General features: G+C 46.1%; 1 protein-coding gene across 1 annotated transcript in view; it reads left to right on the plus strand.

Moving 5' to 3' along the window:
• The first annotated feature begins 546 nt into the window (after positions 1–546).
• CNMD (chondromodulin) overlaps positions 547–15803 on the plus strand; it is a 105304-nt gene continuing 90047 nt past the window's right edge. Inside the window, exons 1-2 of the mRNA XM_069205319.1 lie at positions 547–702; positions 4228–4368. Coding sequence (XP_069061420.1) covers positions 631–702; positions 4228–4368 — 213 coding nt within the window. The 5' untranslated portion in view covers positions 547–630. The remainder of the gene's footprint in view (positions 703–4227; positions 4369–15803) is intronic.

Raw genomic sequence — 15803 nt, forward strand, 5'->3', positions numbered from 1 at the left:
TATCTGAATCTTTACCTTGGTCCCAGGAAGAAGAGCAAACCCTCCCTTGTTTGAATAAGCAAAGTCACCTAAAGGCTGTATTTTTTAGCCTTTGTCGGTACACACTTCAAACACCAGATATAAATACAAAACACTTTTAAATGTGTTCTAGATCTTCTTCAAAGATCCATGGCTACTAATTAAAGTAAACAACGACAGACAAGTCCTGTTACAATAGACTATTTACAATTTTGTGTAGTCCTCTTTAGTATCATCTGGAGGCCTTTGCAGACTTAAAACAAGAAAATGGCTGCTATTTTTCACTTGGAAAGATGGCAACCCTACCAGTGGGTGGTATGGACGGCGGGGGGTGCACGGCTGGAAGGGGGTGCACTGACGGGGGTAGGAGGTAGGAGTTTGACGGACAGGCGCTGAGGCCTGGGAGGGAGGGCTAGGGAGTGAGCGTTAGGGAAATGAATAGTTGCGCAGCGGTAGGATGGACTGAGGGGCAGGAGTGAGGATTGTGACGGACAGGAGAAGTGGAGGGGCGCTGGAGGAGCAGGGGCCGAGAGGGGGTGGACGGAGAGGGCGGGCCCATCTTGTTGCACTGCGTGTAGAGCGGGGCCCAGGGTCAGACCCGGAGCCGCAGCCATGGGAGAGAGTTCAGAGAAAGTGCCCATCGCTCTGGCGGGGCCCGAGGACGTGGAGCAATGCCTACCGCCGGTGAGTACCGCTGCACCGGGGTCGTGCATAGAAAGTTTCATAGAACAGCGTCCGGTGCAACTCACGCCTACTTTAGGGGGAAGCGGTATTTTAGGTGCGATAGTGGCTAGGTAAATTAACTGTGCAGGGTACAGGAGAGTGCCTAGATGCAAAGATGCAGGGAGATGTGTGTGCCTAAATGCGGAACTGGTAAACACTGTGGGGGCACTCGGTTCGGTGATTCCTTCGGGTGCAGTTGTACAGGTTTGTGGATGTAGATTATATTGTGATAATCTCCGGCAGGGGGGGTGGGGGGTGAAGTGAGCGGCGATCACTAGTTAACTTTAAAAAAAGACTTTGTGGCTGGACGTTGCTGCAGAGCTTCACCTGTCATCTCTAATGACATTACAACTAGCACCGCTGCTGGTGGGAACATGTCTGAGCAGCTCTGTGCCTCAAGCCCAGCGATCTGACGGGGCTTGCTCTCGCATGCCAAAAATACAGAGAGCCCAGGCTGGCGGCCAGCCCAAGAAATACAATTCACGCCCAGACAATAGTTATTGGAATGATAGCAATCCATATATTCACTGTTTTATCTGCTTACTCGGGATTGTTTGCAGGTGCCATTTGAGAGCATGGCGGCTGATTTATTCGATGCTGGTACTGTCCCTGTGTATATAAATTCGTTCAACTCAAGGGGGTAAGATGCTCCCATTAAGTATGTCAGCTCCTTTGAGGATTGTTGACACTGCCCAGTTCTCAGCAGGAGTGCAATCCTTTTAATAAGAGTACCCGCACTTCTCACTACTCTGGGATAGTGAGTACCTCCACCTTTATAGTGCCATTTCGAGCTCTGGATAGGCGCTCTACTAAACAAGCCACTAGTGAGGAGGAGTGGTGATACTTCTCCATGAAAAGTCGAAAAGTTCTTCTAAGTTATATTGATGCTGCCTACTGGAGTATCTGCTAATACTTCCCATTAAATAACTGTTGATCGGCGTTCTCTGCCCCTTTAAATATTTGCCAGTCCTGTCGAAAAAGGAATTGAGACTACCAAATTGTGTTTTTCGCAGTTTTATACAGCGTAAACTTGACCCGAACGCATTGGAACACTTTACCTGAGCGCCAGCTACGTTACACAAGGGCACATTCATTCTTTGGTGGGCACGGGCACATTAAGTGATTTACCCAGAATCACTGAATGCCGACGCCGAAACTCAAACCTGGTCCCCCAGTTCTAAAGTCGCCAGTTCTGGCCGTTACGCCACATCCTCTTACAGTTCTACCTATAATTGTTGGTGATGTTCCATCATGCATTTGCCTGGCGTTGGTCCTTCCAACTATATCACACGCAGACCATGCCAATTACATATATGACAGTTCAGCGGAAGAATTCTGAACCGGTACATTAAATATGCGTAGGCATTAATTCACTGCCCCATTAAATATACGTCACTCACTCTGACGAGTGGCACTGCTGCCCCGTGGCAAATTCGGCAATTCGATTCGCGAACTGCCACACCACATTTCTGGTTGTTCTGGCGGGGTATGCAGGGACTTAGTGTGGGAGTTTTTTTGGGGGGGGTGCACATGAGCAGCGGGAAGATGGCTAGCCGGGCTGTGGGTGAGCTGATGTATCAGCGCTCTGCGTGTGGTGTGTGCACTCTTCGGGAGGTGATGTGTCGTGCGCTCTGCGTGTGGTCTGTGCACTCTTCCTGAGGTGTTGTATCGTGCGCTCTGCGTGTGGTGTGTGCACTCTTCGGAGGTGATGTGTCTTGCGCTCTCCGTGTGGTGTGTGCACTCTTCCTGAGATATTGTATCGTGCGCTCTGCGTGTGGTGTGTGCACTCTTCCTGAGGTATTGTATCGTGCGCTCTGCGTGTGGTGTGTGCACTCTTCGGAGGTGATGTATCGTGCGCTCTCCGTGTGGTGTGTGCACTCTTCCTGAGGTATTGTATCGTGCGCTCTGCGTGTGGTGTGTGCACTCTTCCTGAGGTATTGTATCGTGCGCTCTGCGTGTGGTGTATGCACTCTTCCTGAAGTGTTGTATCGTGCGCTCTGCGTGTGGTGTGTGCACTCTTCGGGAGGTGATGTGTCGTGCGCTCTCCGTGTGGTGTGTGCACTCTTCCTGAGGTGTTGTATCGTGCGCTCTGCGTGTCGTGTGTGCACTCTTCGGAGGTGATGTGTCGTGCGCTCTCCGTGTGGTGTGTGCACTCTTCCTGAGGTATTGTATCGTGCGCTCTGCGTGTGGTGTGTGCACTCTTCCTGAGGTATTGTATCGTGCGCTCTGCGTGTGGTGTATGCACTCTTCCTGAAGTGTTGTATCGTGCGCTCTGCGTGTGGTGTGCGCACTCTTCGGGAGGTGATGTGTCGTGCGCTCTCCGTGTGGTGTGTGCACTCTTCCTGAGGTGTTGTATCGTGCGCTCTGCGTGTCGTGTGTGCACTCTTCGGAGGTGATGTGTCGTGCGCTCTCCGTGTGGTGTGTGCACTCTTCCTGAGGTATTGTATCGTGCGCTCTGCGTGTGGTGTGTGCACTCTTCCTGAGGTATTGTATCGTGCGCTCTGCGTGTGGTGTATGCACTCTTCCTGAAGTGTTGTATCGTGCGCTCTGCGTGTGGTGTGCGCACTCTTCGGGAGGTGATGTGTCGTGCGCTCTCCGTGTGGTGTGTGCACTCTTCCTGAGGTGTTGTATCGTGCGCTCTGCGTGTCGTGTGTGCACTCTTCGGAGGTGATGTGTCGTGCGCTCTCCGTGTGGTGTGTGCACTCTTCCTGAGGTATTGTATCGTGCGCTCTGCGTGTGGTGTGTGCACTCTTCCTGAGGTATTGTATCGTGCGCTCTGCGTGTGGTGTATGCACTCTTCCTGAAGTGTTGTATCGTGCGCTCTGCGTGTGGTGTGCGCACTCTTCGGGAGGTGATGTGTCGTGCGCTCTGCGTGTGGTGTATGCACTCTTCCTGAGGTGTTGTATCGTGCGCTCTGCTGTGGTGTGTGCACTCTTCTGGAGGTGATGTGCCGTGCGCTCTCCGTGTGGTGTGTGCACTCTTCCTGAGTTGTTGTATCGAGCGCTCTCCGTGTGGTGTGTGCACTCTTCCTGAGGTGTTGTATCGTGCGCTCTGCGTGTGGTGTGTGCACTCTTCGGAGGTGATGTGTCGTGCGCTCTCCGTGTGGTGTGTGCACTCTTCGGAGGTGATGTGTCGTGCGCTCTGCGTGTGGTGTGTGCACTCTTCCTGAGGTGTTGTATCGGGCGCTCTCCGTGTGGTCTGTGCACTCTTCCTGAGGTATTGTATCGTGCGCTCTGCGTGTGGTGTGTGCACTCTTCCTGAGGTGTTGTATCGAGCGCTCTCCGTGTGGTGTATGCACTCTTCCCGAGGTGTTGTATCGTGCGCTCTGCGTGTGCAGTCTTCGTGAGGTGATGTATCGTGCGCTCTCTGTGTGGAGTTGTATCGTGCGCTCTGCGTGAGGGGATGAATCGGGCGGTCTGCGTGTGGTGATTTATCGTGTACTCCTCGCGCGGTCATGTTTGTTGTGATCTCTGCCTTCTCTTCCAGGCTTACACAGCTGTGTCGCTGAAGCCCCCCAGCGGTAGTCGCCTACTGAAGATAGGGGCCATTGCGCTCATCTCCGGGGCGCTGCTGCTGCTCTTCGGCGCCATCGGGGCCTTCTACTTCTGGAAAGTCAACGACAAGCACGTAAGTGTATAAGTGACAAGGCCGGTAGTGGTAGGTGCTAGCGTAGGAGACCATGCCACTGTCTGCAAACTGCGAAGTGAAAGTTATGAATGAAAGGTTAGATGGTCTCTTCGGCTGCGCCAGGGCCGAGAGGTGTTTATTTTCTCCAAGGAGCTTGCCTGCTCTGGAAACAGAGGGTTCTTTCACACCACGAGAACTCGTGTTTGCAGGTAGGAGAGCTGGAGGCAGGATTCATTCATTCTCCTGGCCATGTAGACTTCATTACTCATAGGTTATACATTCGCACACACGACAGATACGCTTTCACCGCAGGAGTGAATATTAATGAAAAATTCAGATTCGGACCGAGACCACGGCAGCTGGAGTTTCCTCCGCAAACCATCAGTCTGGAGCCGAGTGTATGAAGATTCCACACCAGAGCCCACACCCTTCTCCCCAATCTAGAATAAATATGTGGAAGGAATTCATAACTACAAACAAGCAAAAACAGCCAATTACATACTATTTTATATGGATGGGTGGGGTAGTGGCTGGATTACCAGGTAGTAACAATTTATTCTCCACCCCAGCACAGGTTAAAATGCTCTAAAATTTGAATCACGAGGGTCCCCTTTCTAGTGGTGTCCCATGTAGCCAGTGGAAGCCCATATTGCCATAGAAGGAACCGCTACACAACACATGCAACATACATATAAAACAAATGTAGGTTCACATCGATTTCTTGTTGCAGAGAGTTCAAATATTTATCCAGACAAAGACAGTTTTGGGTAGATTTTTTTTTTCATGGGATCTTAAAACGTCATACAACTCTGAAGATATACATTCTGGCGAATCCATGCAGAGGCAGCTCAGCATGGATTCCACTCAGTGTTCGACTGAGCAAGAACCATCCACACACAATGCACAGAGGGTGCCGAGATTTCTTGCTGCACATTGAGATCTTTTGAAAAAAACCTTTCCAGCTACCAAAAACAATAGCTAAAAGGAAACAGAGAGTAAGAGAATGCTGTTTAAGGTAGAGGCTATGGAGCAGTAGCAAGAGCAGTCAGAATTAAGGGCCTGGGAATCTTCCCTGTCATCAGTGTCACACTACGGTACTCCATGAAACACCAAAATCAAAGCTGCTTACACCCCAGGACGCCTGGTATACATTATAGCAAGCATCCTGAGGTTGTCCGAGTGCACTAACCTCCAACATTCATTAAAAGCATCTCGGATTACCTGTTGAAAAGTGAATCTGGCACCAAATGACTGCTTCTTTTGAGATTGGGATACAGGGATTTCACCTGGAGGATTGTCCCTTTCTGAAAACTAAGGGTCCTACTCCCAATCTGCATTTTGTAGTACCTAGTAGTGGTACAATAATACTACTAGAGTACTACAAAATGCTATTCATAACCTCTGGCTCTCCTCTTTTTTTGCGGAGATCTTTCATGACTGCGGAATCTCTTCACAAGTAAGTATACCTTTTAGTAGTAAATGTAGGAGGGACAGAGGGGAGTGGCATGGAAAATGAGCAATACTTATGACTAAAGGGGAGGGAATTATGGGGTTTAGGGAGTGCTAGGCAGGGGTGCACGGAGGGGCATGCACCCACCCACAAGAGTACACCCATTGCTATTTCTAATCTTAGTACAGCTACAAAGGTGTCCAAAACAGTAGCAAGCTATTCCAGCCCAGAACTGGAATACATTGAACACTGTACATGGCCAATCACTGGTATTGCAACACCCTTCCTTAGAAAAAAGATGGAGATAGGAAATAATGTTGAATCAAATTAGATTATTTAAAATAGTTTATAGATAAACATAATTTAATTTTTTTAAAACATCTTTCAAAATAATACATATTATATGATTATAAAATATTTTAATATACTTTTTAAAGAAAATTAGATCTGGTGATCACAATTTATAATCACATCAAAAACACCCCTTGGAACAGAATTGAGAAAATACATTCAATGTTGTTCAAGGAGGAAGAAAATACCTGCAAAACATGATTTCCTCCTCTGTGAGGTTATTTGGGAACAAGTTATTTAGCGTTTAATCCTAGAATGAACGTAGTGGTATATAAGGTGTTCATTAATCCTGCTAAACGTTTTTACATAGGAGCACAATAACGTTTTTAGAGTAAAAAAACTCAAACAGTGCAAAGCTGGCAGCTCTGACTACCGAGGGCTCTATGAGGATAGATGCAGTGAGTGATTAGGCAGTACTGTTGTACCCCCAAACTTTGTGCCAAAAGCTCACTGCAGAAAAAAGACACATCTTAGTGTTTGCTTATTGTCACAGTTCTCCATTAGAAGTTTTTCACAAAGCACAACGTGTCTCTACGTGTTTTGGAAGCATTACTAACTTGAAGAAGTATTTTTATATCAGGACTGACTTCTCAAATTCAAGTCATCTGTAAGTGGAGCCACAAAACCCAACCTCCAGGATCACTATAAGTGTCTGGCACCGAATGACCCACTGGGAGTTTTGCTGGTATACAATATGTTTCTGTCTCAGCACTTTCTGCACTCTTCATCCTCAAGAAGTAAGTTCCATGGGGGAAAGAGTCTTGAATTGCAGGTGACTCTGGTCTCCTTCAGTCCAGTGGGTCAGTAGGAACCTGGTGTTACCAGTCCTGGATCACATTATTCATATCAGAAGTTCAGGCAGAGCTGTAGGCAACTCTCTCCAATGGGATCACTTAGACAGGCAGCAATTGACCAATGTGGCAGATAGGGCCATATTATTTTCTTTCCGCGGGTCAGTGCAGAGTCTCTCATTGAAGTGGGTCTAGTGGAATGTTTTAAATAGTAAACCAATCAGCCATTGGTGGTGAGATCTAACCTATCCTAATAAATTTACAGGTTTCCTACTTCCAGTTTTTCAGCAAAGTGATCCTCTTAATTTCCTGTGGACACGCTGCGGGGAATAAAAATTATGCCATATCCATACAGCAAAAGCCTTGTGTCAGCTGTACAGATCACTGCCAATCTCATCCCTAACCTTACAGGAAATTGCTCCTCTGTAGCACTTGGCCTGGGTTTCCCGTAAAGCAAGGTGTTATGTGAAAATGTGTACCTCATAACCACGAAACCCATGGTTCTAAAATTAAATCACCAAGAAAACCATAACCACATATTAATTTTGTAATGGGGTACCTTGATCTGACATTGCCTGTACACAATTGTGGGAGTGGGGTAAGAGAACAGTTCCAAAGGAATCACTCAGATGCAAAAGGGGCCCTGGTAATACACACACAGTAAGAAATGGTAACTCAGTAAAGATAATGTGTTTCTTGGTAATGGGTTTCTTTATTTTCACATAGATTCCACTAGGAGGGCTCTGTCCTCTAATCCTCCGTGTTCTCTCTGTTGAATGAGGAATTCTACATCATAACTGTTCTAAATGGATTCGGTAGCTGGACTGTAACTTCACCATGCCTGTTTTCAGCCTGTCATTCATTTTCCAATCAAAAGTTACACATTAGATGCAACATAACTTTTACCTAGCGGTAAACAGTCTTTTGACAGAAATTGGTAGAAAAACATGTAGCCAGATTTAAGTTGAAAATTATGGTGAGCGTAGCTGCGCCAAATTTGGCAGCGTCATGCACCGTCATTTTCAAAATGCAGGGTTCCACCATATTTACAATAATACGGCACACCCCTGTGTTTCCCCCAGCGCTAGTGCAAAATTTTCTGCTGTGTGCCAACGCAACCACCCTTGCACCATAGTGCAAGGATGGTGGGTTGAGAGGGAGATTGTTTCGTGCAGGAAGGGACACCTTCTTCCACAACAACAATCTTCAATGGTGATTTGTTCCTTCTATGTGTCATAGAAAGAGCAAAAAACGAATAGAAATTAAAGCATTTCTCCTCATTGTGCCACTCTAAGGTCACCCCTGGGGTGGGTGTTAGATTTTAGTGCTGCCTCAGGTTTACAAAAACTCGTAAATTTGGGGCAGCCTCAAAATGCAATGGGTGTTGCTGTGGCCCGCCCACATCAACACCCATTGCACACCCCTTCCACGCAAAGTGCTTGGAAAGTCAGTAGCCAGTTGTGGAGAATCAGTACTGACCACTGCTGAGAGCCCCAAGAGACCAATCCTCGATATCCAAATGTTGCACCCGAGTCTGCCCGACCCAGGAGTGTCATCTGAGTCCTATTGGTCACCCAAGAGGGACACTACCTTCCACCAAAGGATACTGCTGTACCTGCTGTGGACAGTGACTGGTAGCAGAGCATGATCTTGCCTTCTACTGGCTCAAAGAGGACTTCAAGGGGCCACAACCTCTGTTGCCAAAGTCACTCCACCTGACCATTGAACCAAGGAGTAACCTCAAGGATACCCCCATCGACAGCACAGCATCAAGAGTATCCTTGAGCATCCTTCCTCTCCTGCATCCCCAGCATCAGGACTCTTTTGAAGTCTATTGCGGTTGTGATGTGAAGTTCAGAAGTGGACAGGAAAATGCTTTGGTGACCAAGTAACTATCCAAAGACTCCTTAGTGGCCCCTTGACCTTCTCCCTCCCAGAGTTGGTCACCCTAGTCTAGTAGTGGTGGCCAAACACAACTCTTTGAAGCTTTTAAAAAGTTTCCAAACTTTACGATCACTAATACTTGTTTGTGTCTAAAAATACTGAGAATCACACTTAATTTAAAACATATATATCCAGAATCCTCAGGTGGATTTTCTTCATCTTGGACTCTAATAATTCATAAAAATACAATCTAATTTTACAAATTACTGTCTGATTTTTCTTTTGTTTAAGAATAGCTGTTCAAAGCCACAGCTACAGAGGGTCAAACTACTTTTGCAAATGAAACCGAATGCACCCAAGACAGTTTTGCGAGTGTATTACAGTAAAGTAAAGTCGCACAACCATACCATATAATATCCCAATCCTTACAAAATGTAAAAATAAAAATTACATCAACATGATTAAAATGCAATGGGGGGAATCAGAGATATACATTTTAAAAGTTTTTGTGTAAAAAGCACCAAATAAAAGTATAGTGCCAATCAGACATCAGTGTGAGCGGTTGACTTGGACCTAGTAGTGATTTCAAGCTGACCATGATAGAGCAGATATCAGACATACCAATGGATTGTTCCAGTCAAAGTTTTTAGCTTTTGATGTAGTCTTTTTCATTGAAGTCAAAACCCTCCACTGTAGCAAGGTTGAAGTCCTCTCATCAGCAGGTATTATTCACACCTTCGCTGGCCAAGACTTCTGGGAGTTAATTTTTTTTGGAGCTCAAAAACCTCCAGAGGGTTATGCCTGGATGCTGTAGTTGGGATTAATATCTTAGCAGTGAGGGTCCACTGAAGTCTTCCTTTAGACAGCAAAGCTGGGAGTGGGACAACCCTTATTTTGTTGCTTGCTGAAGGTTGCACCTTGGGCAGAAAGCCATGTGTTGTTAGCTCTGGTCCTCCGGAGATAGAACATTTTTCAAGTTCCAACTTTTCCAGGCTTTTAAAGTAGTTTCTATTGGTCACTTCAAAGGCTTCCAGGACCTCAGGGACAGCACTTGAAGTCAAAGACCTACTTCAACAGAGGCCACCAGCAAAGTCCAGTATAGGTCCACTAGCCTGGGTGCCCATTGGCTAGTGACTGCATCACCCCTCCCAAGAGCACTTTCCTGGCATAAATATGACACCTCTGGTACCCTAAACCACAGATCACTACAGAATTGGAGAAAGGACCAAAGAAGGACTGCCCTTCTGATACCCGGACCTGGCAAAGGAAGGCTGTACCGGCTGCAAGTCAGTAGCCACTTCTGGAGAATTGGTACTGACTGCTGCTGAGAGCTCCAAAAGACCGATTGTCGATGCCCAAAAGTTGCACCCATGTCTGCTGGGCCCAGGAGTGTCATCTGAGTCCATATTAGTCACCCAAGACGGACACTAGCCTCCACAAAGGAGACTGCTGGAACTGCTGTGGACAAAGACTGGTAGCCCAGCATGAGCTGGCCTACTGGCTCAGAAAGGACTTTAAGGGACCACAACCTCTGTGGTCCTCCTAGTGGTCAGTCGGTCACTTCAGGGAAAGCCCTCTTGCAGTTTTTGATGTCCCTGTAGCCACACAGGAGGTCAGCTAACTGGCCCTTGGGTTCCACTTATTTGGCCTGCATTGAAGTGGCAGCAGAGCTAGTCTTTTAGGTCTCTCCAAACAGGTCACAGACAACACGTTTGTTGAGTCCTCGTTTGTTCTTCTGCAGGTCCAGGTATATTCTGAGGAGCTTAGGGTGAGGGGCAGCTTCTGCACAATTCACTAACCAGTGGGTGTTGGTGACTCCTGGCCACTCCATAAGGAAGGAGAAAAAAAGTTCCTAAGGGCACCTTCCCCCATTTGCAAAGCATCCTATATGTCTTACTGCAAACTATTCTACATTACATTATTTTAAGTGGAATTGATTATGGTAGAACCCTTCTGCCCCTAAAGGAAGCTGGTAGCCCGCCAAGGGTGTGTCTAGGGAAATGAGCGGCCCCTCCTTCCCCCATACTAAACTGGTTCTGGGACCAGCTCTCTCTCCCAGTGCGGTAGTGAAAGTATGGCTACACTGTGTCGTGGGATCAAAAGGACTACTTCTTCAGGCCTCATGTTACATTTAACTGTGAATGGACAGGCCTCACCAGGTCCTTTTCAAGTTAATTGGGTTTCTGAGCCCTTCACTAAGACTCTACCTAAGAGAGGATAAGCCACATTTCTCACTGCTGGGTCTCTCTGCCAAAATAACCAATCCATTGTTACTGCTGTGGGAGCAGGTTTCAAACCTCATTGGAGGGAAAGCACTAACTTGGGACAGGTGCTGGCAGGCTAATACTTAGCCTTCTGAAGCTTCAAACAGGCAAAGTATAACTTTCTAAAGTTTGTCTTTCCTGTCTATTTATTAAAAAAACAACTTTGTCACTAAATTGGATTTTTAATAAATATTAAAATAATTGATTGAAATAATTCTGTAGCTGAAACTTTAGCAAAAATAGTATTTAATTGTGCTTTAGCTTTTCTTATAGGAATTTCTCCAGCCCTTTACTGAATTTGGGGACTAGTTGCTGTAGGAGCATGCCAACCTGAAATTCTAATGTGTCAAGTTTACATACTAAGTACCATACTGTGTGGGGTACAAGGGGTTAAGGGTGACTTAATATTTAAAGTTTGGGTTCTTTCCTGACAAAAGGGTTATTTTGTTAAGTTATCCTACCGGTTTAAAAGCTGCAGCAGTCAGGCACACGTGGGTGAGAAGTCATATCTTTCCTTGTCAGCCTAGTGAATATCTCAATAGGTTCTTCTGTCTACAGGTGGCATTTAACTTTCCATTCATTGCTGTATTTTCCTTCATCCTATGCTATGGCCCTACTGGAAAGTTAAATATGAGGATAAGCACATTTTACCATGTTTTAGGGGGGCAGGGTACATACACTGGGGACTGAACAGGAATACTCCAGTGTGCAGATTTCAAAAAGTGGCAAAACCAGTCATCAAAAAAGGGCGTAACAACACAAAAAGAAGAATTTTTCTTATAGTTGGATATTGCATGCTGATATTATGTAGACTTTTCATGATGTCTTCACAAATATTTGAGGTTTATTTTTTCAGAAAACATTTAATGGGTGATGTGCGAACAGCTGGTATGGGGACCATTCATGGTTAATGTGGGAGTTTCTTTTCCTACTAATATGCTTATCAAATTACTTTCATAAAGCACACTTTAGCCCTTTGGCAAATATCTTGTGATGGAGCTTCGATCTCCCTTTAACAATTGTATGTGGCATCTAACCAGTTGTGGACAAAAGATTGATTATGAAATGCTTTAAACAACAATGAACTCCTTTGAAGATTCTAAAAGTTCTTTCAGATTTTCTAAACTTTTTCACGGGCATGAAAAATGAAGCTTGTGCCTTTTTCGTTTTCTGTATTAGTGGTGGTTTTGGTGTATTTTGGACCTTTTTTCTGCTATTAACAAATCATGAGATAAAAGTCCTCTGTTTGGCTTGTAAATCCTGGGCTGCCCTGCTCACTATGGGCCCTTTCTTTTTTTTTATATATGTATTTCTTTATTGACATTTGAACAAAACAACAACATGTTGCAGAGTGGGCAGCAATATTTCAGTTTCATATTTTCAATATCATGACAAACAGTTGCAACAACCCAACAATCATAATTGCCTCAATGTTGCTGGCCAAAATAGAAAGAGTACAAGGTAGGAGAATATGGTGCATTAATGAACCAACTTAGCAGTGTGATTTGGATCATTGTGTCCCACCCATCAGAAGAGTAGCCAATAATATATAAAAACTGAAATAATAATGAACCTTTTCAAATGTCTGGCTGGAGTCACCACTGGGGGGTGTAGGAAGGGGCAGAGTAGTGAAGGGCAGATATGATGTATAACAGTGTCATCCAAGTGAAGAGATGTGCAGATGTGGTGGTGTATGTGCCGCCTGACAGCATGTCAGGATGCCTGCAGCTATGGGCTATATTGATGGCCAAGTTGCGCAGCAACATATATACACAAAGAGTATGGGGTGTGGTGAGAGGACCAGTGATAGCGAAGTTGCCCTTAGTCCAAGAATCCCGGATTTTGAGATTTGGTGTTGTGTCAGGCGTAACTGTGAAGAGGAAGGGAAAGTTTCCTTTACGGACTAGGTGGTCTCACACACATAATATTGTCTTGCTTCATCTGATGACCACCTAGCCCCACCAGGTAGGACAATGCCACCTGGATGGACTCAGCCTCCAAATTAAAAGAACTAGGGGGGAGTGCTGAAATTAGAGTTATCTGGATAAACAAGGGATCCAGTTGTGCTATGGAAGGTGTAAAAATACCTAATCAGTCACCTGTTTAATGATACACCTTTAATCGTGGTGACTGCTGGTATGGATAAAAGAAATGATGGGACACCTACTGAGAATAATGACTCGAATGGTCACCTAATTGTTGATACATGGCCAACATGTTTCTGCCCACTACGGAGAGCAAAGGAGGTCTGGGGGCATTCGTCAGGGCCTAGGATCCCTAAATATCTATATTAAATAATCTAGTAAAATGGGATTACCTCCTACAGAGGTGCTTTAGTAAGGAAATGAAAGGAAGCCTACCTGTTGGTAGCTTGACCATGGTAGTCTAGAACAAGAACGATAATTTTTATAGCGTTTCATCAAAGTGTGACACCGCAAACAACAACACACGAGTGAGTGACTCAGCATGCTTAGATTAATCACAAGTGCATGCTCTAACATGGTGAAGATCTGACGCCCTAAATAGTGGTAGCAGGTCTCATTTAAAGGAACTAAGGAACACACTTTCTTACCCTATTCCTGGTAGGCTATTTGCCTCTGGTCTATGGGAGGGTGGGAGTCCCCTTATAGTCACACACTAGAAATAGAGAGGAAATAGAACGCAAGAAAAGCTAAAGGTAACTACTAGGTAAGAGGCAAAAACGTCAATGGTGTGCACTGATTACAAGTGCAAAATGTAGGTAATCCCTGAAAGGTGTTGGTTGTAAAGGCAGGTTTAGAGGAAAAAGTCATAGTCAGTACATACGCGCTCAAATAAAATAACAGAAAATAAAAGTTGTTACCAAGGATCCACGGCTACCCTGGGATCGTATGGGTATCGTTGGAAAGAATGCAAAATTAGCGAAAGAAGGTCTACAAATGCCCTCATACACATACATAATAGCAGCGTAGACTGGAGGTGAAAAGCTCACACACAGACACACATAAAAGTAAATAATTCAAGTACAAGGTACAGTTAGCACTCGTCATCAAAATACAGTTTTATCTGCACTAAGGTCCTTTGCGTTGGTATAGCGCGAGGTAGGTTCCAGAAAGGACTCGCTACTGCAAAGGGTGGCACCCACCTTTAGCACCTAATCCGATCCCCTCCCTGACCGCTTGTCTGTTGAGGTCGGGGAGGGACAGAAGTTTAAATGGCCCAGCGGCGCAGTAATAGCGTCGCAGTAGATGGTACGTGGAGCACGACGCTCCACTGGAACCGGAGGATTGCCGGCCCATCCGACTCGCGCCAGGCAACATATGAAGGGTAGTTCCACGGCTGCCTGGGGAGCCGAACGTCAGAAGGCACGGACTCAGCTGAAAGTCAGAGTCCTTGGGAATCATGGGAATTGTAGTCCCATGATTCCCCGAAGTCCGCAAATTGTATATCCTGGGTTTTAGCAGGGGCAGGGTAAAAGGGGGAGGGGTGGAGGGGGGGGAGAAGGGGGAAGGAGGAGAAAAGGGGGGGGAGGGAAGGAGAATAAACACAGGGGGAGAAGAAGCAAAAACGAGGGGAAGGATAAAGAGGAGAAAGAGAGGGGGAGGAGGGAGGCGTGAGGGAAATGAGAAAGAAAAGGGGAAAGGTGGGGTAAAGAAGTGGGAGAGGGGGAAGGAAAGGGGGAAGGGAAAAACAAAAGGGGGAGAAAACAAACAGACAAACAAAAACAAAAAGGGGGTGTTTATGGTGGGGACATGGACAACAGGAGAGGAAAGAAGCAAGGAGGGCGAGGGGGAAAGTGAGGGGATGGAGGGCACTTGAACGAACGGGAAACAAAAAAGACAAGAAAATACCTAAGACCTGGAGAACAGACAAGATCAAGAGCAAAGATCGAAGAGAACAAGAGAGAAAGAAAGAAAATAAGAAAAGAAAAGAAAAGGCAGGGCTGCAGGCGCCTTCTCATCGTTTACCTCAGTATGTATGCAAGTATTTTAGCAGACAGTGTTTCTGTCAGGTTATTTATACAGGCGGTGATGTAGCAGTGCATTGGCACACCTTAATATTCTGAACGATTGCGTATTTCTTACAGTTGACCCATCATGGCCCTTATTGAAGTAATGTTCAACGCCTTCCAGTGCGATACGAGCTCGACCCAAATATCTTTATTTTGAGGGAACCCTTCGCCTCCTTTACAGTCTACAAAACATCCAGAGACACCATGAGAGCATATTCTCAAGACCAGTGAACCCAGTGGTGGCCGGTAATCTTAGAAGGGAGGGGGGTGGCGGGGACGTACATGCACACATGCACATTCACACACATTCATTCACACATGCGCGCACGCACACATCCATTCACAACACGTATTATCAAATATTCAAACATACAGGCATGCACCAAACATTCATAAAAAAAAAAAAACACACACACACACACTTACCTTCAGCTCTGCCTCAGAGGTCCCAGGAGGTTTGGGACTGCTGCCTTCCCTCGCTGGCTAAGGCAGCAGTCCAACCTTGTCACAGAGTGGTATGTGGTCAGTGAGACTGCTTACCCCACCCCACTCTGTGACGCGGAGTCACTGATTGACATTCGGCCCTGGGCGCTTCCGAGCTTAAAACTGAAGTGCCCAGGTCTGAAGCAATCAATGACGTTCCCCTTGTTATGAGGGTGGGCGCCTTGAGACACCTTTGCTAGGCTGAAAAGGTCACGCCCACA

The sequence above is a fragment of the Pleurodeles waltl genome, chromosome 8, assembly GCF_031143425.1.
Source record: "Pleurodeles waltl isolate 20211129_DDA chromosome 8, aPleWal1.hap1.20221129, whole genome shotgun sequence".
Taxonomy (NCBI): domain Eukaryota; kingdom Metazoa; phylum Chordata; class Amphibia; order Caudata; family Salamandridae; genus Pleurodeles; species Pleurodeles waltl.